Source organism: Notolepis coatsorum (genome assembly GCF_963971535.1).
Source record: "Notolepis coatsorum genome assembly, chromosome: 17".
NCBI classification, from domain to species: Eukaryota; Metazoa; Chordata; class Actinopteri; order Aulopiformes; family Paralepididae; genus Notolepis; species Notolepis coatsorum.
In genome coordinates, this window is record NC_140181.1 from 99,665,307 (window position 1) to 99,689,712 (window position 24,406).

General features: G+C 44.1%; 1 protein-coding gene across 1 annotated transcript in view; it reads left to right on the forward strand.

Annotated features, from left to right (window-relative positions):
• LOC311243918 (metabotropic glutamate receptor 4-like) overlaps positions 1 to 24,406 on the forward strand; it is a gene marked incomplete at both ends in the record, with an annotated part of 366,879 nt that overhangs the window by 330,528 nt on the left and 11,945 nt on the right. The window contains one exon of the mRNA XM_084333304.1: positions 22,844 to 23,090. Coding sequence (XP_084189430.1) covers positions 22,844 to 23,090 — 247 coding nt within the window. The remainder of the gene's footprint in view (positions 1 to 22,843; positions 23,091 to 24,406) is intronic.

The following is a 24,406-nucleotide window of genomic DNA, read 5'->3' on the forward strand; positions in this document are numbered from 1 at the left end:
AGAGAGAGAGAGAGAGAGAGAGAGAGAGAGAGAGAGAGAGAGAGAGAGAGAAGAGAGAGAGAGAGAGAGAGAGAGAGAGAGAGAGAGAGAGAGAGAGAGAGAGAGAGAGAGAGAGACACCTAATTGGCGGTGCTCTCGGACGGGATAATACGGAGTGACAATGGCAATTATCCTTGTTTGACTTTTACATCGCAAGACACGGAGGAGCGCGACACATGGCCACAGCGTGAGACGTAAAGAGGGATGATAAGGGGATACGTTTAGAGAAGTTGTCCAATCATTCCCTCACCCCCCTCTCTCTCTCATATCAATATGCTTTACATTACATTTAGTCATTTAGCTGACGCTTTTATCCAAAGCGACTTACAAGTTTTGTACAACAAGACAGCAGGAAGGGTACAACTCTATCAGCTGAGTAACAATGTTCATCAAGGTGTTGAGTGCTACAGTGTAGGTTAGTATATTAGGACAAGTGTAAGGTTAGTTAGGGTTAGAGTAAAAAAAAAAAAAATCAGATAATGATTGAAGAAGTGCGTCTTTAGTCGACGGTGAAATATTGGATGGGTTTCGGCTGTCCTAACTGTGGTGGGGAGTTCGTTCCACCATTGTGGGGCAAGGACCGAGAATAGGCGACTTATCTTTGATGACCCTCCCGGAGCTCGGATAGGAGTAGGTCTGAGGCGGCCAGAAGATGCAGTGCATAGGGGTCTTGAGGGTGTGTAGTTAAAGACCATTTACCGGAGGTAGGCGGGAGCCGTTCCCTTCGCCGCACGATATGCCAGGTCGGGGGCCTAAGCGGATTGGTGTGGCAATGGGAGCCAGTGCAGGTCCCTAAGAAGGGCGGGTGGCATGGGCTGACTTCAGTAGGTTTGAGATCAGGTGGGCCGCAGTGGTCGGAAGGCCAGCAAGCAGTCGAGGCGGGAGATGACTGTTGATTTGACGAGGAGTTGGCTGGCTTCTTTTGTCAGGAAGGGGCGGATCCTTCTGACGTTGCTCAGGAGGAATCTGCAGGTTCTGGTTGTCGCTGCGATGTGAGCGGAGAAGTTCAACTGGTCGTCAAGGACAACACCAAGGTTCTTGGCGGTCGGGGACGCGGTCACAGTTGCATTCTCGACTGTGATGGAAAGGTCGGTCAGGGGGGAGGATTTGGCCGGCAGGTGAAGCAATTCTGTTTTGCTTAGGTTCAGTTTGAGGTGGTTGGTCGTCATCCAGGCGGAGATGTCAGACAGACAGACAGGCAGAGATCCGCTCAGAGACGTGGATATCTGAGGGAGGGAAGGAGAGGAAGAGTTGAGTATCATCGGCATAGCAATCAGTGATGCCACAGATTACTTGTAAAAGTAATCTGATTACTGATTACTGATTACTCCTTTAAAAAGTAATCTAAGTTACTTTACTGATTACTTGATTATCAGAGTAACTTAGTTACTTTGAAAGTAACTAGGTTACGAAGTCGTCGTCGTTCCCCCAACAGTTTTTTTTAAAAGCTTTATTGAAAGTGCATAAATTGTTTTTAACTTGTTTCTCTGAACATAACGTAAATTGTTAAACTAGTGCTTCAGCTTCTGTACCATCAAGTATGGTAAAGCAACAGTCTATGATGCTCACAGCATTAGAGCAGCCAGCCAGTGGTTTTACAAACCAGTGTATCACGATCTAACAAATGCAGGCTGAACTATTCAATTATATCAACTGTAACTATTAAATTGTTTTTATAAATGTCTCTCTATAAACATACAATCAGTCTCTCTTTAACATGTAAATTAACTGTAAATCTGGCAAATAAGAGCTTTTGCTCTGCCACCATCAACCCTCCTGTACCTAGTCGAAGCGTCGGCTAGTGTTGTGATTCCAGATGCTTTCAATGCAATTGGATGTGCTGTTTTTAGCGGTAGACAGTATTTTGTTTCCTCCGTTTTTGCCAAGCGTTTTGGGGTGGAATTCTCCGGACGACGGAGCCCTGCTGTCACACGATTGGCGCATATGTCACATGACGTGCTGTGAAGACCCGCCCTACTCTGCCTCTGATTCGCAGACTGTGGATGGGGAATGTGATTGGACCAAAGCAGAGTCACTCACAGACAGAGAATCCAGTCACGCCGCGGAACACATTCTTGTATTTAACCCTTTCACTGCCACACAACGTCACTCCCAAATAAGAAAAACAACTCAAAATGTATTTTTGACTGTCGAAAACGAAATAAAATACTGCATTCCGCCTGCATTATGAATTTATGATGAGATAGTAACGAAATAGTAATGCACAGCCACTTGGACAAGTAACTGCAATCAGATTACTGGCTTTTAAAGATTAACGCGTTAGATTACTATTTTCGGGGAAAAGTAATCAGATTACAATAACGCGTTACTTAGTAACGCGTTACTGGCATCACTGATAGCAATGATATGAGAAGGCATGAGACGTGATAATGTTACCCAGAGATTTATTGTAGAGGGAGAAGAGAAGGGGTCCAAGGACCGAGCCCTGGGGGACACCCGTCTGCAGGGGGCGGGTGGCAGACATGGTCCCTCTCCATGACACTTGGTAGGAGCGGTCATTGAGGTATGATGTCAGCCAATTCAGCGCAGAGCCAGCCACTCCCATTCCTGTGAGGGATGCGAGGACGATCTGCTTTAAAGATGGGAAGGCAGTGAAGAAGTGGGCTATGGATATCTCCCGTCGTACTGCAGGGGAGGCTGCATAACTACCGCTGCATGCAGCCTATTTATTATCTTGTTTAGCATACTTCAAAGGGAGCTTAAATCTGGCCCCCTTACCAGTGAAGACCACAGTACATTACATGATTATTGTAACTGAGGGGTACAATTCCCTGACTGTATTGATATGGTATCATTAAACCACTACCGTCTTATGTACTTTAATTACTGGCCATACAGTACATGATATATATATATGATGAACACTTCCCACAATGAATCGGTTCCACACAAAGTTGTAATTAAGTATTTATTGCAGCAAAAGGTACATAATATACTTCTCTATTTTACTTTGAATGCGCTTATAAGGCAAAGGAATGTGCGTAGGCAAATCAATAATGAATGTCCATTCTCTGGTTACGCAGGAGGTAATTATACAACCTGAATCTTAGGGAATTATATCTATGGTACACTAGTAATATATAGCGGGAGATACTGGAAGGGTCCCCCCGGTTGTAAGCCAGCAAGGGTAGAGGATCTGTCGGTAGTAGAGTCTGGGTCAACGATGATAAGGAGACTCCGAGTACGGGAGACGGTGCAATAAGATCTTGATCCACAGACGAATACAGCTGTTCTCCGTAGCCTGTAGATCCACAGGGAAGAAAGCTAGCCTGCCTCAGGCTCTCTGAGGCGCAGACTCGACGTGGCTCCTCACAGGGTAAATCCCACACACGTGTAGGCGTCGGCGATTCTCCGCTCCATTAATTACAGGACCAAAAGCAAATATAATCCAGCCGCAAAGGGCTATGCAGTCGTCGGGTAGATAATCCAGTGTACATGTCCACACGGTTCTCGTCTAGGGCTCCTCGGGTGAAAGCGCCATGAAAGCAGCCCAGCCTGGATAAGCTCTCTAGCTGATACGAGGAAGCGTTGGTGATGCTGGTCACTGTAGAACTTTAGCCGCACGATACACTATACACAAATAGACTATTACTGACTTAATAGAAATATGTCGCACTCGACGGTATAGCGCCAAACTCTGACAATTCAGTTATTAATTCGCACGCGGTCTCAATGCTCTATTTGGGGCCAAACAGGCCATACTTCACCGCACGTCGTATCGTGGGTAAGGCTTCAACTTATTGGGTAACACTAAGTGCTTCTGTATTCACCTGCGCCATATTTATATGCACGACGAACAATCTAGTGCCAACCTCATTTCTGTCTCGTATTCTTGGGCAAAGCCGGGCATGTACAGACATGTCTTGACGGTGGCTTTGAACCTGACTCTGGAGGCATGGCCTTGGCGCCTGTGGACCGCTGTCCAATAGGAGAATGAAATATTATGGTCTGTACTAGGCTAAAGGGATATTCCGTGTATATGTACAAGGAATATACAAGGGATATCAAACGATATACAAATATTATGCAATATATATCAATCAATAAATATATATATTCGGTTTAATCTGATCCTTTGTAACAATTATCTTCAAAAAAATTTGCAAACAAAACTAAGCAAATGAAAAAAAAAAAAAAAAAAAGGAAATTGCCATGACTCTATTAACCCCTTTGATGTTTGCTACAGACAGAAATGATACAGGGGGGATGGCAGGAGTGAAAATATAGCCTGCGGTATGTGGATACAGCGATAATCACTTATGGATGAAGCTAATCTCATTAATGTATTAATGTTTCCATGTCGTTATCTGTTCCAGAATACCCCCTGAGCCTTTTCAGAATGGATATTACGTTATTATTTATATGATTATTATTATAATTATAGTGGGGAAATCTCCAGCGCTAGCACGTGCGCCGGTCTTACGTTAGTGAGAACCGGGATCTTGTTGCCGAAGGTGTGAGGTCATCGATGATATAATAACTGTGGTGGCTGCGCTTGCAGGCCGCATGGGAAGCCTTTTTATGAAGCAAACTGTGTGTGTGCGTGTGTGTGCGTGTGTGTGTGTGTGTGTGTGTGTGTGTGTGTGTGTGTGTGTGTGTGTGTGTGTGTGTGTGTGTGTGTGTGTGTGTGTGTGTGTGTGTGTGTGTGTGTGTGTGTGCATCATCATCTTCACTTTAAAAGCTAGGCTACAGGTTTTACCAATGAAGCTCAACCTTTCCTTCTGGCTCATCTGAGTCATAGCCCACACTGCATACACCACGGTCATGAACAGAAACCATGTCTCACATCCTCAATGGTTGTCATGCATACAGAGGGCTCTACATTTGTAGGCATGATAGGATCGTGGATCTGATTGCAGACAGTGTCAGTTCCACACTCGGGTCACCTGCAACAGTGCTGTATAAGCACACCAGTGTGAAGCCATGTATGTTCAATCTGTGTAGTGACAATTCACTGTTCTCTGATATTTCAAACACCCCCAATGTTTGTTTGTTTGTTTGTTTATTTATTTATTGATATTTGCACTTACAAACATACATTCTGGAATGAAATAAGTAAAAGAAGAACAGTTCAAATGGGCAGGAAAGGTAAAAACAAAAAAAAAACAAAAAAAAAACAAGGGCTTATAAGCGACCTCCCCTCTTAAACCTATATAGGATAACTACACAGAAACCCCCGCCCCCCACCATATTATGCACAAACACACATGCGCATATCCCTCTCTAATACACACAGATACATGCAGCATTATACAACAATTATAATGGTGGGGGGGAAAAGACTGCTCACAAATACACATACTACAGGATATGTAGTTATTTTTTAAGCTTGCTTTTAAATGTATTTAAAGTGGAACATGTTTCTGTTAGATTTGGTTGTTGTTGTTAATGTGAATAACAGAGAGGTTCTCATTCTATAAGTTGGCTGTATGTTTGACTACAGTCTAGAAGAAGACTGTACAAGCCTTTACAACCAAAATGTTCAAGTATCAACTGTTAGAGCATACCATATCACAACTGGGCTACAACTGTAAACTTTTAGTCTTCATATTTGGAAGAATGTTCATAAGTTGGGTGTTAGAGGCCTTCAGATGGCCGGTTCTTCCGAAGGGAAGAGCCAAACAGTTAGCAAGATATTGCTCAGTGTCAGCTATTATTGGCAGCTGTGCAATGTGGAGAAGACGCTGCTATTTGTATCCATGAGCTGTATGCTGATTGTCAGGTTCATCATCCTATGTGTGTGTTGTGTAACTTTGGTTGCCATTGCCAATTTGGGTACGCATGTAACAGAATAACCCACATTGTCCAATTGCACTGATAATATTTGTGTCCTTCAAGATGGCGCCGCTACGACCGGCTGCCTGTCTGTGCGCTCCGTCGAGACTGTGCTTACTTTTGTTAATATTTATAGTTTTAAGAGTTTTGTCTGTACCAACAGTAGGTGCATTTAATGTGTATGACCGTCAGTCACTTATAGACATTGGATTACGGGAAACTTACCGACTGGATTACTCTCTGGATCAGCTCTCTGAACCACAACAATGGCCTGTTGAGATCTTGAGGACATCAGGACCGGATCTCGCCCCCAGGAACAAAGGAACCAGGCGGCGAGGAAAGAGAGCTGGAGTCCGTAACAGATTGAGAACCAGGCGGCACAGGACGCCACTACCCAGTATATTGCTAGCCAATGTACAATCAATAGACAATAAACTAGACGACATCCGAGCAAGGATTACATTCCAGAGAGACGTTAGAGACTGTAACGTTCTCTGCTTCATCGAGACGTGGCTGACGTCGGACGTCCCAGACCACGCCATCCAACCGGCCGAACACTTCTTCATTCACCGCAAGGATAGAACAGCAGAATCCGGCAAACAGCGTGGAGGTGGAATAGCCTTCATGTTGAACAACAATTGGAGCGATCCAGGCAACGTGAAGGAACTATCGAGCCACTGCTCCCCCAACCTGGAATATATATCCATCAAGTGTCGACCTTTCTTCCTCCCGAGGGAGCTAACGTCGATCATCCTGGTCGGGGTGTATATTCCACCGCAAGCAAACACTGGTGACGCGCTCTCCAGGCTCCACGACGAGGTAAATAAACTCCAGGCAGCTAACGTTGATGCTGCTATTGTGGTTGTGGGTGATTTCAATAGCGCCAATCTGAGAAAGGTATTGCCGGACTTCTATCAGCATGTGACTTGTAACACCAGAGGCGGTAACATTTTAGACCACTGTTACAGGCAATTCAAGTGTGGATACAAGGCTCATTCTGCTAGCGGCTTCGGAAAATCTGATCATGCGGCCATTTTTCTTTCACCAAAATATAAACAAAGGATCAAGAGCACTCCGGTAGTCTTGCGAGAGGTGCAGAAATGGGATGTGGAGTCAGAGGAGACGCTCCAAGCTGCGCTTGAATGCACAGACTGGAGTGTATTCCGTGACACAGATAACATTAATGACTACACGGAGACAGTGCTGGACTTTGTTCGTACTTTGGTGGTAGAAACAATCCCCACTACCATAATTAAAGTTTACCCAAATCAAAAGCCCTGGGTAGACAAATCCGTCCGTGAAGCTCTGAAAGCGCGCACCACAGCATACAACGACGGCCTGGTGGCAGGCAACATGAATGACCACAAGGTGGCGCGATACAACGTAAGGAGGACAGTAATAGAGGCAAAACGGCGCTACAGGGATAAAATTGAACTTCAGTTTGAACAGGCTGACTCCAGAGCTATGTGGCAGGGCCTCAAAACGATGACAGACTACAAAGGCACCTCCCTCAAACTGAACAGTGACATCTCCTTAGCAAATTATCTCAATACCTTCTATGCGAGGTTTGAGGCTGGTAATAACAACACCAGCCTACAAGCCACGGCAATGGGGGGGGGGGGGGGGGGGGGGGTCTGCTGATGGAGACTCAGTGTTCAGGGTAACAGAGCATGAGGTGAGGCGGACCTTTAAAAAAGTGAATATCAGGAAGGCAGCAGTTCTGTAAAATTCTGTGCCGACCAACTGGCCCCGGTATTCACTGACATATTTAACCTGTCCTTAGAACAGGCTGTCATCCCCACCTGCCTGAAGAAGTCCACTATCATCCCTGTACCTAAAAAATTCAAGCCTGCTTGCCTCAACGACTACCGCCCTGTAGCTCTCACCTCCATAGCCATGAAGTGCTTTGAGAAGCTAGTAAAGGGCTACATCTGCTCCTCCCTCCCCATCAACCTGGACCCCCTGCAATTTGCATACCACCCCAACAGGTCCACGGAGGACGCCATAGCCCATGTGCTGCACACAGCAGCATCACACCTGGACAAGAGGAAGGGGAACTATGTGAGAATGCTATGCATTGACTACAGCTCGGCATTCAATACCATAGTCCCCTCCAAACTCATAGCAAAGCTCAGGGACCTGGGCTTGAACTATGACCTCTGCCAGTGGGTCTTGGACTTCCTGACGGGCAGACCCCAGGTGGTGAGAGCAGGCAACTGCACCTCCTCATCCATCACCCTCAACATAGGGGCCCCCCAGGGCTGTGTTCTGAGTCCCCTCCTCTACTCCCTGTACACACACGACTGTGTGGCTCAGCGGAGTAACAACACAATCATCAAATTTGCTGACGACACAGTAGTGGTGGGCCTGATCTCTGCAAACGACGAGAGGGCCTACCTGGAAGAGGTCAAGGTCCTGGCAGGATGGTGCCAGGATAACAGCATCTCCCTGAACGTCAGCAAAACACAAAGGAGATGATTGTGGACTTAAGGACGTCGGGGGTCAAGGACTACAGCCCCCTCAGCATCGACGGGGCACCGGTTGAGAGAGTGAACAGTTTTAAGTACCTCGGTGCCCACATATCCGAGGACTTGACATGGACCACACACATTGACAGTGTTGTGAAGAAGGCACGACAGCGCCTCTACTTCCTCAGGCGCCTAAGGAAGTTCCAAGTCAGTCAGAAGATCCTTAAGAACTTCTACTCATGTACAATAGAGAGCATCCTGACTGGCAACATCACCTCCTGGTTTGGGAATAGCACTGCACAAGACCGAAGCAGACTACAAAGAGTGACACGTTCAGCCCAACGCACAAATGGAGGGGGGCTCCCCACCCTCCAGAACATTTACAACAAGCGGTGCAGGGGTAAGGCTAAGAGAATCATCAAGGACTCCAGCCACCCGAACAACTGCCTCTTTGAACTGCTGCGGTCAGGCAAGCGATACCGGAGTCTCAAGGCGAGCACTGAAAGACTCAGAAGAAGCTTCTATCCCCAGGCCATCAGGCTGCTCAACGAACAATAAACACTATACAACAACCATCAAATGCACACAGCACACACATCAACATGCACACACTCACTTTAAACAAACAACACACTGCAGCACCCACTCTCCACACTTTAGATCACCTAAACACACTTTATATTTATTGATAAAGGATTTGCACTACAACTCGTACACCTTACTGTAAATTGTACCTAAATTGTACCTCATCCCATTTCTGCTTTGCACTATATAGTATTGTATATTAGTACACTGCATAGTATTATTGTATATTATATGGTAACTCAGTTACTTCTATTCTGCATCGAACATTGTACATATGTCTATACTGAACACTGTGACCTAATTTTTTACTTCTAATTTACATGCTATACTATTTTATTTCATACTTATCTTGTCTAGCACAGTCTCTGGAGCGTAACAGTAAGAAGCATTTTGTATAAAAGTATTCTGTACTTCTGTATGACAACTATTAAAGAAACTTGAAACTTTAGACATTGTATTTATATGGACATAAATAAAGATTCTAAATGTGTGTACTGTAGATGTGTTTCACTGTGTGTGTATGTGTGTGTGTGTGTGTGTGTGTGTGTGTGTGTGTGTGTGTGTGTGTGTGTGTGTGTGTACGTGTGTACGTGTGTATGTGTGTACTAATTGACCGCAATAGCCAATTAAACGGGAGCGTTATTGTTGTAGGAAATCAGAGGCATGCAAATGGCGAGAGAAATTAACACTAGTCACTAAACGCTGGTCAGTCTTGGCCGCCACCGTTTAATCTGTTAATTTATTTCCTTTCTGTTCTGAAATAGCTTTTCGCTGCTGTTGAGAAGTAAGACGGAAACTGGTAGAATTGACTGCTTAGTCCCACGGTGCCATATAATCTTAGTCCTGTAAAAGAAATGCTAATGACGACGCATTCATCTTTAACTCTTTCTCTATCTTGCCATGCGGTGAATGCCAAAACCCGAGATTTCTTTCTTTTGTTTGATTCCCATTCTATACTGTCAGCCGGAGCCATCTAGGTGTCTCTGATTCATATGCCTACGTTGGAATTGCAATGGCGATCGAATATCACCAGGTGGCAGTATCGCCTACCTTAAAACTGGAACGTTTTCCCTTTACATTTTTTTTATTTTTGCAAGGGCTCCTCCTCCTGCATGAACAGAGACACACAGCGATCGCCTCGAAATGTTGTTGCCTGAAGCGCATTTCCCATATAAACGTGTATAGACATAATCGCAATGGCGATGCGATCACTTGGAATTATTGTTTTTGGAATCCCTTCTGGCTAAGGTAAGGTATATTCTATGTCTATTTTACCGAACCTGAAACATGTCTTTGTAATGATCACAGTTCTGTGTTTTACCGGACGTAAAACATGCTCGACAAACACGATCACAGTTTTGAGTTAAAACGACCCCCCCCCCCCCCCCCGATGATTTTGTGAATGCACATATATATGCACATGGTATATACCTTTGATTTGGGAGTATTTGGAGCTTCAGGCGATCAACCAGAACGCTTTGGGCTTATTGCATATACTGTGTCATATCTCGTGATCTATGGAAAAAGACTGGATTATTCTGGAAACGTTTAGCGTGTAGCGTGTAACAAACTACAGTGTGTAGAAATGAACTAATTAGTCAGTAATGGACTATGAACAATGCCTGTCAAATGAGCCATAATATTGTCTTCATAGCTATAATACAGGACACACGATGGGTCTACAAACATCGCTAAAATGGTCATTAACGCTGGTGCCATTTAGTAAAGATAACGAAAGCTTATGGCAGTCAATGAGTTAATGGAATGGTTTGTGTGTCGCCTACAGAATAGTGATGTGTCGGTCGCAAACAAAATGGCTCTCAGAGCCGGCTCTTTGAAGTGAACGACTGGAGCCGATACATTTTTTGTTTTGTTTTTAAAAGCCGCATGTGATTGGTCAACAATGTGTGGTGGCGTCTGTGGGTCCACGCTGAGCGGAACGGGGAGGAGAGGGGGTTACAGACACACACACAGTGCAGAGGGAGACGAGAGAGGAGAGAGAGAGAGAGAGAGAGAGAGAGAGAGAGAGAGAGAGAGAGAGAGAGAGAGAGAGAGAGAGAGAGAGAGAGAGAGAGAGAACATGCACTAGCGTGACAGATAACACGCTGGAAAGGTGAGGAAATGAGTGACAGCGAGAAAAGCAGTACAATTAGCAATTGTAAAATAAAAGACAAGCAAGGGAACCTGCTATTAATGAAGGTGCAATTGTTGCTGCTGCTGTAATCTTTTCTACAGCAGCATCCAGTAAACACCACCACAACACTAGCTATGATGCTATTTTTGTAGCCCTCTGCTTCATCTTGAGCAGGGGCGGATTTAGGATTGTAGGAGATCCGGGGCTTAGCCCAGATAGGTGCCCTTATTTTTTTTTTTTTTTTTTTTTTTGGCAGGCAAGGGGTGGTTTGGCAGATTTTTTTTGAATTTAATGAACTTGTACGTGCAATTTCCTGCAATATAGAGCCTTCAATCTTGACCAATAAAGCTGCTCTTTTCACTATAAAACTCAGTTAACCATAACGTAGTTATGGTTAGATTTATATATTGGGGGGGGGGGGGATATATCATATTTTTCATATAATCAAAAAGTGGTGGAGCAAGATCATACCTTTGCTCCCCCAAGTTCAATAGTGGGAGAGCAGAGATGCTCCGAATGCTCTTATGGCCAGGCGTCTATGATTCACTGATACAAAGTAAAATAGTGCAGTGCAATAAAATAGTTAGTAAAATAGAATAAAATAATGCAATAGTGCATTGCAATAAAATAGTTATCATCGTATTTTTTCGGGAGGCCGGTAAGGAGTGCATTACAGTAGTCGAGTTGGCTTGAGATAAAGGCATGGATCTGGTTTTCAGCGTCCTTTTGATTTATAAATGGCCGTACTTTAGCTATGTTTCTAAGGTGGAAGAATTAAGTTTTTGTCAACTTGTTGATTGTGATTTAAAGCTTAGGTCTGAGTCTACCATAACACCAAGACTTAACTCACTCAAATACAGTTAGCAGCTGGATAGACCACAGATGGAAATTAGCCTCTGCTAAATCTGGTGCAAACATATTTTCATGTAACAATGATGACTTGTACAATTTTTTTTTTTTTTTTTTTTTTATAAATAGATTCTGGGCTTTTCAGAATACATTCGGGGCTTGAGCCCAAGTAGCCACCCCCTACCCCCGCCCCTGATCTTGAGTATGTAAATAAAGCTATATAAATGATAAACATTTGATATAATTAATGTTTTTTACATTAGTAATTAATTTGACATAATCTTTGGTAATAAATTAATTTAAACAACAACAAATCTGAGGAGCTGAGAGAGCCGGCTCTTTTTAGTGAGCCGAGCCAAAAGAAAGAAAAGAGCTAAAAAGAGCTGTAATTCCCATCACTACTATAGAACCTCTTAACACTTTGTGTGCCAGCAGGGGGCGCACGATTTAGCGCTTGAGTGCCAGCGCTCTATTCAATGAGAGGGAGAGCACATTTGTGAACGCATAAACTATATCTTAAATTATGGCTATGTGTCTAATACGCCCCTCGCTTATCAATGACTTGCTTGCAGTCAACATTGTCAAAACGTATTGTTTTTTCATCTGTACATTTCCGTTTTATACCATTTTGAAAAACGCTTGTTTTTGGAAATTTCCAGAAAAAAAAGTGATTCTGCAGGAATCGCCCTTTACTGGAATACACAAAAAACTTTTTCGGCCTATTTATGAATCGTTTTCAAATAAACGCTAGATTATCGATAGTGTGTACCTATGCACGCTAGAGAAGCGGGCTGAAAAATCGATTATCTTATTTCCTGATCAGCACACACACACACACACACACACACACACACACACACACACACACACACACACACACACACACACACACACACACACACACACACACACACACACACACACACACACACACACACATACACACACACATAGGGGACACGTTGATATATCTGTGAAAAAAGCTCTGATTACCCCAAGACTGGTAAAATAGATTCCTTCCCTCAGATCAGATGTTCTCCAAAAAGATTATTCCAATTCCTGATCGCCATTCTAAACATCGATCGCGTTTGTTGATCCAACGCTGGGTGCTCGAAACACATATTCCACGCTGTTCTGAGGGACCACAAAGACTGCAATCAGCTCGGATTACATGCCTGACAAGTAAAATGTGGATTCCGGATTTTCTTTTCCCCATGCGTTTTCATTCAGTCCAATCCAAAGGGTGCATTACCATCCGGGAGACGATAGCAGGCGGTATTTTCCCTGTTCGAGCTCAGAGCCCAGTGGTGACGTGAGGCTAGATTGATGAAAAATGAATGGAAATCGCTAATAAAAAAAATAACGATTAATAACAAGATTTCTCGTCGTTGGCACTGAGCGGTTGGCATGAAATAACGACATTCTCGTCGTTGGCACTCAAAGTGTTAACATCCTACATGACAATATGAACCCTCAAGAGTATCTCCAAGACCCAGGGTTGGAATTGTTTAAAACGCTGGATGCGTGTGTAGTGGTTAACACTGTCGCCTCACAGCAAGAAGGTCCAGGGTTCCTGCTTGGGGACCAGGTTTCCGCGTTGCCAGTTACCCAGGTGAGGTATCTCCCGTCCTTTCTGTGTGAAGTTTGCATGTTCTCCCCGTGCTCGCAAGCCCCCCCCCCCCCCGATAAGAGAAACCCAATGGAAAAAATGCAAAAAAACAGACCGCTAACGCTGTCGCGTCCGTGAAGAAGACGGGCAGGAGCACTTGGATGGTCCCCGGGCGGGCGTGGCTCACCCCACAGCCCTCGTCTGCTCCCGGCGGCCCTTGGGGGGAAGGACGACGGGATGGGTTAAGCGCAGAGGAGTATCGCATCGGCGATCCTACAAAATCAATGCATGCATGTGTGTTCCGGTGTGTGTGTGTGCTAACCGCTAAGATTGAGGATAATTGCATGCCAATTAAAGACCTCTGCGACAGGTCCTGCCTTTTTTTTTTAATTATTATTATTATTATTATTATTATTATTATTATTATTATTATTATTATTATTATTATTATTATTATTATTATTATTATTATTATTATTATTATTATTATTATTATTATTATTATGTGTGTGTACTGTATTAGCTAGGGTTATAACACGGTTCCACTATAGACAACTCATTATCAAACCTCCACTTGGGCCCGAGCTGTTCCCCTAGCAACGGAATTCTTCCGAAAAGGTCTACACCATAAAACGTCTGTTAATCCGATCTGATTCATAGGCACAGCAGGAGACATGGAGAGATACAGAAACTCCAGTATTAAAACACCCTGTGCTGTGCTAGGTTAGAGTTATCCTATCCGAAAAATAAGCCCATATTTGAATTCCCCACAAAAAAACACATAATTTTTAGACACCCCTCTCGATTGATTTTCCAGGGGGGAAAAGTATGGCCCGCCCTGACGGGTTGGGAGGGGGGGGGGGGGGGGGGCTGAATGAGAGGCACGGTGGGCCCAGTGCACACCTGTAACTCTGTGTAGAGACAGGGACCTGTAACTCTGTGTAGAGACAGGGACCTGTAACTCTGTGTAGCGACAGGGACCTGTAACTCTGTGTAGAGACAGGGACCTGTAACTCTGTGTAGAGACAGGGACCTGTAACTCTGTGTAGCGACAGCGACCTGTAACTCTGTGTAGCGACAGGGACCTGTAACTCTGTGTAGCGACAGGGACCTGTAACTCTGTGTAGAGACAGGGACCTGTAACTCTGTGTAGAGACAGGGACCTGTAACTCTGTGTAGCGACAGCGACCTGTAACTCTGTGTAGAGACAGGGACCTGTAACTCTGTGTAGAGACAGGGACCTGTAACTCTGTGTAGAGACAGGGACCTGTAACTCTGTGTAGAGACAGGGACCTGTAACTCTGTGTAGAGACAGGGACCTGTAACTCTGTGTAGCGACAGGGACCTGTAACTCTGTGTAGAGACAGCGACCTGTAACTCTGTGTAGAGACAGCGACCTGTAACTGTGTGTAGAGACAGGGACCTGTAACTCTGTGTAGAGACAGCGACCTGTAACTCTGTGTAGAGACAGCGACCTGTAACTGTGTGTAGCGACAGGGACCTGTAACTCTGTGTAGAGACAGGGACCTGTAACTCTGTGTAGCGACAGGGACCTGTAACTCTGTGTAGAGACAGGGACCTGTAACTCTGTGTAGAGACAGGGACCTGTAACTCTGTGTAGCGACAGGGACCTGTAACTCTGTGTAGAGACAGGGACCTGTAACTCTGTGTAGAGACAGGGACCTGTAACTCTGTGTAGAGACAGGGTCCTGTAACTCTGTGTAGAGACAGGGACCTGTAACTCTGTGTAGAGACAGGGACAGCCGGTGAGGAAATGAATGGCTAATCATCTAGACTAGGGAGGAAAAGTGCTTTTTCTGCTCCAAAGAATCGTCATAATGGTCCTGCCTGCCGGGGGCGAGCGTCTCTGTCTCCCCTCCCTGTCTCCCCTCCCTGTCTCCCCTCCCTGTCCCCTGTCCCCATCCCTGTCTCTGTATCTGTCCCCATCCCTGTCCCCCGTCTCTGTCCCCATCCCTGTCCCCCTCCATGTCCCCCTCCATGTCCCCCTCCCTGTCCCCATCCCTGTCCCCCGTCTCTGTCCCCCTCCCTGTCCCCCTCCCTGTCCCCATCCCTGTCCCCCTCCATGTCCCCCTCCATGTCCCCCTCCCTGTCCCCATCCCTGTCCCCATCCCTGTCCCCATCCCTGTCCCCATCCCTGTCCCCATCCCTGTCCCCATCCCTGTCCCCATCCCTATCCCCCTCCCTGTCCCGCTCCCCGTCCCCCCATCCTGTCTCTGTCCCCCTCCCTGTCCCCCTCCCTGTCCCCATCCCTGTCCCCATCCCTGTCCCCATCCATGTCCCCCTCCCTGTCCCCATCCCTATCCCCCTCCCTGTCCCGCTCCCCGTCCCCCCATCCTGTCTCTGTCCCCATCCCTGTCCCCATCCCTATCCCCCTCCATGTCCCCCTCCCTATCAAGATTCAAGATTCAAGAGTTTTAATTGTCACGGCATACAGGTATACAATGAAATGCGGCTGGTCTTGCCCGCGACGATGTGCAATACAGTGGTACAACATATAATAGAATCCAATAAAATACAGTGGTACAACATATTAATAGAATCCAATAAAACAGTGCAATAAACAGGTACATGGTGTGCCATCTCGGTATCTGTACATTAGTATTTACAGAGCATATAGGACATAGCATAGCATATCCCCCTCCCTGTCCCCATCCCTATCCCCCTCCATGTCCCCCTCCCTGTCCCCATCCCTGTCCCTATCCCCCTCCCTGTCCCGCTCCCCGTCCCCCCATCCTGTCCCTGCCCCCCTTCCTGTCCCCCTTTCTGTCCCCCTCCCTGCCCCCCCCCCCCCTCCCTGTCCCCGTCCCCTTCCTCCGTGCCCATGAATCAGATCGCCGGTCGGTCATATCTTGTGTCGGGAGGAATCTATCTGGCCGGGGCTGATGGAAGGGGACAAGGGTCCTGGCTCCCCCTCGCAGAGAGACTCCACTCTGCACTCCAGAGGGGGAGCAATATTGTTCCCAACTCACCCCGGGGCCATGTGTAATCTTCTCAGGAGATTACAACCACCCCCCCCACCCTCCCCTCCTTCACCAACCAATGCTTGTGTGAATAGCAGTATGATGGAATACACTGCCACCCTCCCCCCTCTCTCATTTTGCACAGCTGATGTTGCTTTAGGGGCAACATTTGTACCATTCGGGTTTTAGAATTTCTTATTACATCAACGCATGATGTCACTGTCAAGGGTTAGTATTATGTTTCTGTGTATCATTGCTGGTGGAATTGAGTTTCCTACCTTTAAAGGTGCCCCGTTCACACTGCACGCCTTAGTGCTCAATTCTTTCTGATGTATTGCTTTTATCTTTTTAGTTTGGCTGTTCACGTTATTTATAAACGTGGCCAAGATCAGATTCCAGTGTGAACCGGTCACACTCCTGAAATGACCCACGTGCGCAAATGAACAATATAAAGATTCATAAAAAGAATTGTGACAATTCACATTGTGAAAAATGTCACATGATTGTTCAGACTGAGGTCACAAAAAGCGAAAGATCAGACGTGTAATAATGTATATAATATTATAACAAGACCTGTATCTGATTTATTAGGACCACATATGAAAGTGGCAGCTCAGATTCCATTGGATTTGTTCTGTTCACACTGTCATGAAAAAATACAGATCTGAGTCACATATGAGGAAAATAAATCAGATTCGGGCCTCTCTTCCATTGCAGTGTGAATGTAGCCAAAGACTCAGTTGGCTGGGTGGATCGATGCTTGTACAACTGATTCAAACTCGACGTGTCTGTGAAATAAAATAATATGATACAGTCTAAGCTCTCATATACCTTTTCGCTTTTTGGGGACAGTACTGGAAAAGAAAGCGACTCACTGACTCACTGTTTTACTTCACCTATCCACTTCGTGCCTAGTGGCACATACAGTAAGGCCTTCACAGAGCGTTTCCACTTCTCCCGGTCAGCTGCCGTTGTTCTTGCTTCAGGCCATGAGCTCCACCCTGCCTCTTTTCTTTCTTTCTCTACTGTGCGTCTCCAGGTAGTCTTTGGTCTTCCTTTTCTTCTTTTCCATTCTGGTGCCCAAGTCATTGCTATGTTGCAGTCGTTGTGTGGTCTTGCCTCAGTATGTGTCCTATCATCTTCCATCTTCACCACTTCACTTCCTTGCTCATCGGCTTCATGTCGGCTCTTTCTATTAGCTCTACGTGTGCTGATTTACACTGTTTTACACTTGCAGCCATATACAGTATATGGAGGGGGAGGGGGCTACAGCTGAAATGTATGAAAATCTGTCAGTGTCCTGGCGTGAAAAGGCTAGCCGTGCTCAATCTTCAAATGTCATACCCCTCTGTTTGAGAAGCCCATCAGTTATAGCTGTTGACAAGCTTGTGGGTTAAGACCCCCTATGGGTTTGTTGTTCCCCTTGTCGTATACTGCTCATTTGTGATGTGTGCAAATGTAATGTCAGTCAAAACCCCAGGCGGATCTGTTGGAAAGGTGGCGGCTGCTAGCTGTGTTTCCAATTTGCACCCAGTGCCTCATGTCCATTGGCTTGACCAGAGCTCAGTATTTCTGATCTGGAAAGGACAAAAATTAGGGATGCTCGATATTGGCTTTTTTACCGATACCGATATTCCGATATTGTCCAACTCTTAATTTCCGATACCGATATCAACCGATATCAACCGATACCGATATATGCAGGGTTTCCCCCCCCCCCAAAAAACTGAATAATTTCAGGTAACTAATAATTTCACTGGATATATATATAACAAATATTGTTATTGTTTTTTTCTTTTTTTAAACCGATACCGATATTTTCAGATATCACATTTTACTGCCGATATCGGCCGATAATATCGGTCGGCCGATAATATCGGACATCCCTAACAAAAATCCAACAATTCACTAGGCCTGTCCCTGACTAAGTATAGTCGACTTTGATTGGCCAAAATGGTATGCAAAAAATTAAAAAAAATTAAAAGAATCATAAATATATATTTTTTATTTGTTATCATTCCATTTGGGCTGTGGGGGGTGCTTAATGTCTGAACGAAGGAGTCGACAGAAGGCTTCTTGTCCTCTGCGAAAGCATGCAATTGGTCCACTGATGGATAAATATTGATACGTATCCATCAGTGGACCACTGACCATACAGAACCAAGCATTTCACCATAAAGTAAGTGTATTTTATTGTGACAATTAATAAACAAACTTGAACTTGAACTATTTGTCTAGTGTGTTCATTAGACAGGTGAAATCCTCTTTCAGTGCCTATGTGCCTGTTTTCTTAGGCAGTTAGCCTCCCTGGTATGTGCGCCACGCTTCTAGGCCTCTTTGCTTTTGGAAAGAATGATATTTGAGATTATTAAAAATAATAAATCGACTACGGCTCCTTTCGATCGATTAGTCGACTATTCGACTAGTCGAGGTCAGCCCTACAATTCACATGTTGTTCACAAGAAGACACAAAGTTCACACTGGAGGTGAAAAGTGGCCCAAATCCCCCTCATAATGTGATTCAGATCTGTTTTTCTTTCCAGATCTTTTCAATTCTGATTTGGACCACTTTCATAATGTATGAAATATATACAGGTCAGATATTTTTTGCAATGCGACCTCAGTCTGAACAGTCATTCGACTTTTACACTTTGTGCAACTTTTTTTTACGGTCACTTTGTACACTTGTGTACGGTCAGTTCAGACCAGTTCACACTGGAATTCGATAAAAAAAAAAATTATTCAACAGCCACATTTTTTTATAAAACAGATCTGAGAAATTATTCAGAAACATTTGCACTATAAGGCTTGCAGTGTGAACGTAGACAAAATGTTGTAGTTAGTTCACGTGGTTGAAAAAAGATAAAACATCTTCAGATTTAGTTCATCACACATGCCACATACTGATATTAGGAGCTTGTGTAAACCATGCCCCCCCCCCACTCTCCCGCTCATCTTGTATGATGCCCCATCAACATTGACAGGCAAAAGATTTCAAATCCATGAAATATAAACCTAATTCCTACTTATGCTCTTATCAATGCTACTTTATTACACTGTTTCGACTCACTAGGCTGCAGACTATACTAATACATCAAAGACGAGTTGTGTGTTACAACAACTAATGTGATTCTCATATATATATGGGGGGGGGGGGGGTACTTGAAATCATGTGTTGTTCACTCCAAGATGTCTCTTCTTGCTCCATGGTTCGTGGCTGGAAGCCATTTATCTGCCGCGCAGCTGTGTGAGGAGCCCCAGCTGCCGTTGCGTCCGGGAACCCCATCTCACACCGCTGCCCCCTGCAACCTCCGGGGGCCAAGACATCTGTACAGTGCGCTGTAGTCACCCCCATCAGCAGAGCACTCCAATCCATCATATGTCATAAACAAACAAACAAACAAACAGACAGACATACACACCTCATAAAAAACCACAAGCACAGCTTTTGGAGGGATGGAGAGAATGTGGATATGAAAGAGCAGCACAGTATCCCTTGAGTTACGACGTCGTGATAGCGGCTCGATGCCTCGCCGAGGGGTTCTCTGCGTCGACGGGGGTTGCATACAAAACAGATTCACGTTTATCTTTAGCTGCCATACTTACCATATTTACACAGTGATTCTGTAATGAATGCAGCCTATTGGTTTTTCCCAACGCTGTGTTGTCGCAGAAGGGGCTCGGTAATCACACTCGCCGTGCCAAGCCGTCCCGTTTACAAGACTTTGAAACGGGCGTCAGAGCGTTTAATGATCTATTCCTGCAGAGGCCTCTTCAAGAATGTATTTCTGTCACTTCAACAGGGACTCAGCCGTGAAAAGAATAATAATATGAAACTTTGTTTTACTCCATTAGGCTAAGACTAAGCAACAGAACGGCCATTGTATGAACAATTTGCCATGGTGGTAAAAGGTTAAGTATCGCCATGGTACCAGTTTTGTACTTAAATCATACAATAGTATACTATTTAAACCACGATAATACCAATCTAATATCTAATATATTTTTGGGGAAATACCATGATGACCATGATGATGCGGCAGTGTACATAGAGAATCGAAAGTGCACAGGGAGTAATGAGCGATACCACTAACATTACATAAGGTACATAAATTATTACTGTTAGCATTGATAGCTGGCTACGATAATAGCTAACATTGGCTACTCTCCATATGTTTTCAACATCGATAATATCAACGGTATGTTACTCACAGGGAATCTGTACAAACAAGGGACCTCATTCTCGAACGGACATACGTATAATGTACGATTTACGTACTTATTCGGCATTCTCGAACGGCTTGGTATTGTAAATTCTTTGTAGGATGTACGTAGGATTTACGTACTCGGGGAAAAAAAGGCAGTCGCAAGTCGGGCAGACCAGTGTGCGCTTGTGGTTTCAGGCTAGGGCTGGGCGATATGGCCTAAATATGATATCACGATATTTTCTGACCTTTCGGCGATACACGATACACATCACGATGTTTTTCTTTTTTTCCCCAAACAATTCATTATGAGGCTTACCAAGACAGTATTTGAGTTTGCAAGCTAACATTAAAGACAAAATAAAATACCCATGCGTTTAGCATTTTTATATTATATATTAGATTTAGATTATTGGATTATTAGATTATATATTGCATATATTTAGCAATGAGATATTATATGATTTAGATATGAAATATGATTAATTGAAAATGGTGGACCCTGATGTAAACAAGACGAAAGTCTTTCTCTGGTCTGCATCCCCTTAACAATTGTATGTATTGAGCTGTACTGTACCCATTCTGCAATATGTTAATAAAGTTTTAAATCAATCAATCAATCAATAGCATTTTAGCATTTTTATGAAACTACTGTATATTTGTATGTTTCTAAATGTTTTGATGAATTGAAAATGGAGGACCCTTCATTTATTTTTCATGTTCAACAAATGATTTGTTAAGACATTCATAAAACATCTATAAATCATTTGCAGATGCTATCGTGTGCCCTAATCTAAAGTGAAGCCTATTCATCATCACATACTGCAATATACTGAGCACTGAGCACACATTAGGAACAAATGTAACGTTAGCGCCCACCACATCTACACAAACGTCTACACAACATATAAGAGTTGTTTGTAGGTCGGAAATGATGGAATAGATTTACCAACAAAAAAAGGTGTTTAACCTGCTCATACCTTATTAAAAGCGTGGGGCAGGAGCAGCACGGATAACTTGGTTCTGCATGTATCGTGCTTCCATTCAAACAGACGGCAACGCGTGAGACTTCCTCTCTAGGTACTCTTCAATACCTGGCCAGGGTACTCCTGGGTCCTAGTGCCCCCCCACGTTACACTATATGTCATGCACATGAATTTTATATGTTAATAAAATTGCATTTATCTTTAGTCCTAATTCTGTCACTGTTTGATGTCACAAAGAAGGGTGTATCCAAAAGCTGTCTACAACATTTGTAACATGTGATGAAAAAGTAAACAAATAATTAACTGTATTAGACACTTGTTAATGATGAATAGGCTTCACTTTAGATTAGGGCACACGATAGCATCTGCAAATGATTTATAGATGTTTTATGAATGTCTTAACAAATCATTTGTTGAACATGAAAAATAAATGGAGATACAGTATAGTTGTTTTTTCATATCCATTTTTCAAAGCATCTACAAATGTGTTACTACACATTAAACAACATTATTTAATGATGAACAAATCAAGTACAAACAATGGTGATAATGAGCTATAAATAATGTAGAACTAATCTGTAAATGTTATACAAATATAGTTATAAATGATTTAATAATCATTTATGAATGTATATAAATGGTTTGTTCATGATTAGTTCATTATCTACAAATACCTTATAAATGTATTATAACAGGGTGTTATTATAAAGTGCTACCTAAAAATGTGCTCATCTATTCCATCACTCAAATCCAAGCTTACATGAATAGCTTCAATATCATAAAACCATTAATGTCACTTTGTTTTACAGTTTCATGTTAATTTGTTTAGACTAATTATTAATGTTGTTGTTTTTGTTATTATTATTATTACTTTGATTATTATTGTTATTATCTTATTATTATCTTAATATTATGAAAATTGTTTTATGAACTTATTTCACTTTACTTTTGTTTTTGTGTTTTTTTTTTATCTGATGATTTAATTAGTTGAGGTCCCGTATAGGCCCATCTGGGTCTCTTGCCTCTACTCAGCACCTTTATATACACTTTCTGTCATGGTCAATGTTTGGATTTTTTACTGTTTTGCTGAAATGGTGCGAAATAAAGAAATTAAAATCCCTGTGCTCCACAGGCAGAGTTGACCTAACAGTGTGTTATTTTCTTGTTATTTCTGTCTCTCCCCCGATACAGATGTACATCCAGACCACGACCCTGACCATCTCGGTGAGCCTCAGCGCCTCCGTCTCTCTGGGAATGCTCTACATGCCCAAGGTCTACGTGGTCCTCTTCCACCCCGAGCAGAACGTGCCCAAGCGCAAGCGTAGCCTGAAGGCGGTGGTCACCGCGGCAACCATGTCAAACAAGTTCAACCCCAAAGGCGGCTTGAGACCCAACGGAGAGGCCAAGTCTGAATTGTGTGAAAGTCTCGAAACACAAGGTTAGTCTCTCCTGGCTCCCTGAGATGGCAATGAACTGGGGATGAAGGCCAGAGCATCCCTTCCTTTTTTATTTATTTTTTTTATCCACTTTTTCTCCTCTTTTTCTATTTTTCTCCCATCCCAATGCCGCTGTGCCAATTCTCCCCTCCCCTGTCTTAAACGTTGCTCGCATATGCCCCCCACTGGCCGGTTGTAGGGAGGATAGAAGCCTTGTACACGAGGAGGCAGCCTGTCACATCTTTTCACCAGACAGCGCAGACTCTCAGTGGCGAGGTGTAACGTGTAGGAGGCTCACACTGCCCCCGCCATTTCCTGTCTCTGCTGTACAGGCGTCCCCAACCGACCTGTGGGAGTCGCTGTCCACAACGTCCAGATTACCACCCATCGACTTCCACCCACTAACTCTGCCAATTGAGTTAGTATGACGGCTGGCCCAAGCCGGAGGCAGCGCAGACAGCCGGAGTCGAACCCGGTGTCTCTTGCGTTGGTGACGAGCGCAATGTCCACTGCGCCACCCAGCCCCCCGCATCCGTTCCTTTTTTGTAATTAAAATTAGCTGTTGCTGTTTAGAATTACAGTAGTTGTAGCATAGAACAGTATTGTAGAACAGTTAGCTTTGTATTAGGGATGCTCGATATTGGCTTTTTTACCGATACCGATATTCCGATATTGTCCAACTCTTAATTTCCGATACCGATATCAACCGATACCGATATATGCAGGGTTCCCCCCCCCCCCCCCCCCCCCCCCCCAAAAAACTGAATAATTTCAGGTAACTAATAATTTCACTGGATATATATATAACAAATATTGTTATTGTTTTTTTCTTTTTTTAAACCGATACCGATATTTTCAGATATCACATTTTACTGCCGATATCGGCCGATAATATCGGTCGGCCGATAATATCGGACATCCCTACTTTGTATATAAACATTAGGCTACTGATGCCAGTGTTATGTGAAGATTGGATCCACTGGCTCGTTTTCTTAACATGAGGCATTGCAAGCAGGATAAAGATGTGATCGATAGGAAAGGGCTCATAAGAGCTACTGTAGCATAAAGTATTACTCAGAGGACTGCAGCCTCCGGGGTGGGATGTAGGGATGGTGGAGGTCAGCTATAGGTACCGGGGGGGCAAGGGAGTGAAGGGATCTGTAGGTGATGAGGAGGATCTTAAGGTCGATGCGGGACACATTATCATGATGTGCGATGCATTTTCCCACCAGCTCCCTGCCCAATAGTTCTGATCGAAACAATCACCTGTCGTTTGATTGCAATCACCTGTCATCACCTTGCCCGCCAAGACGACGGG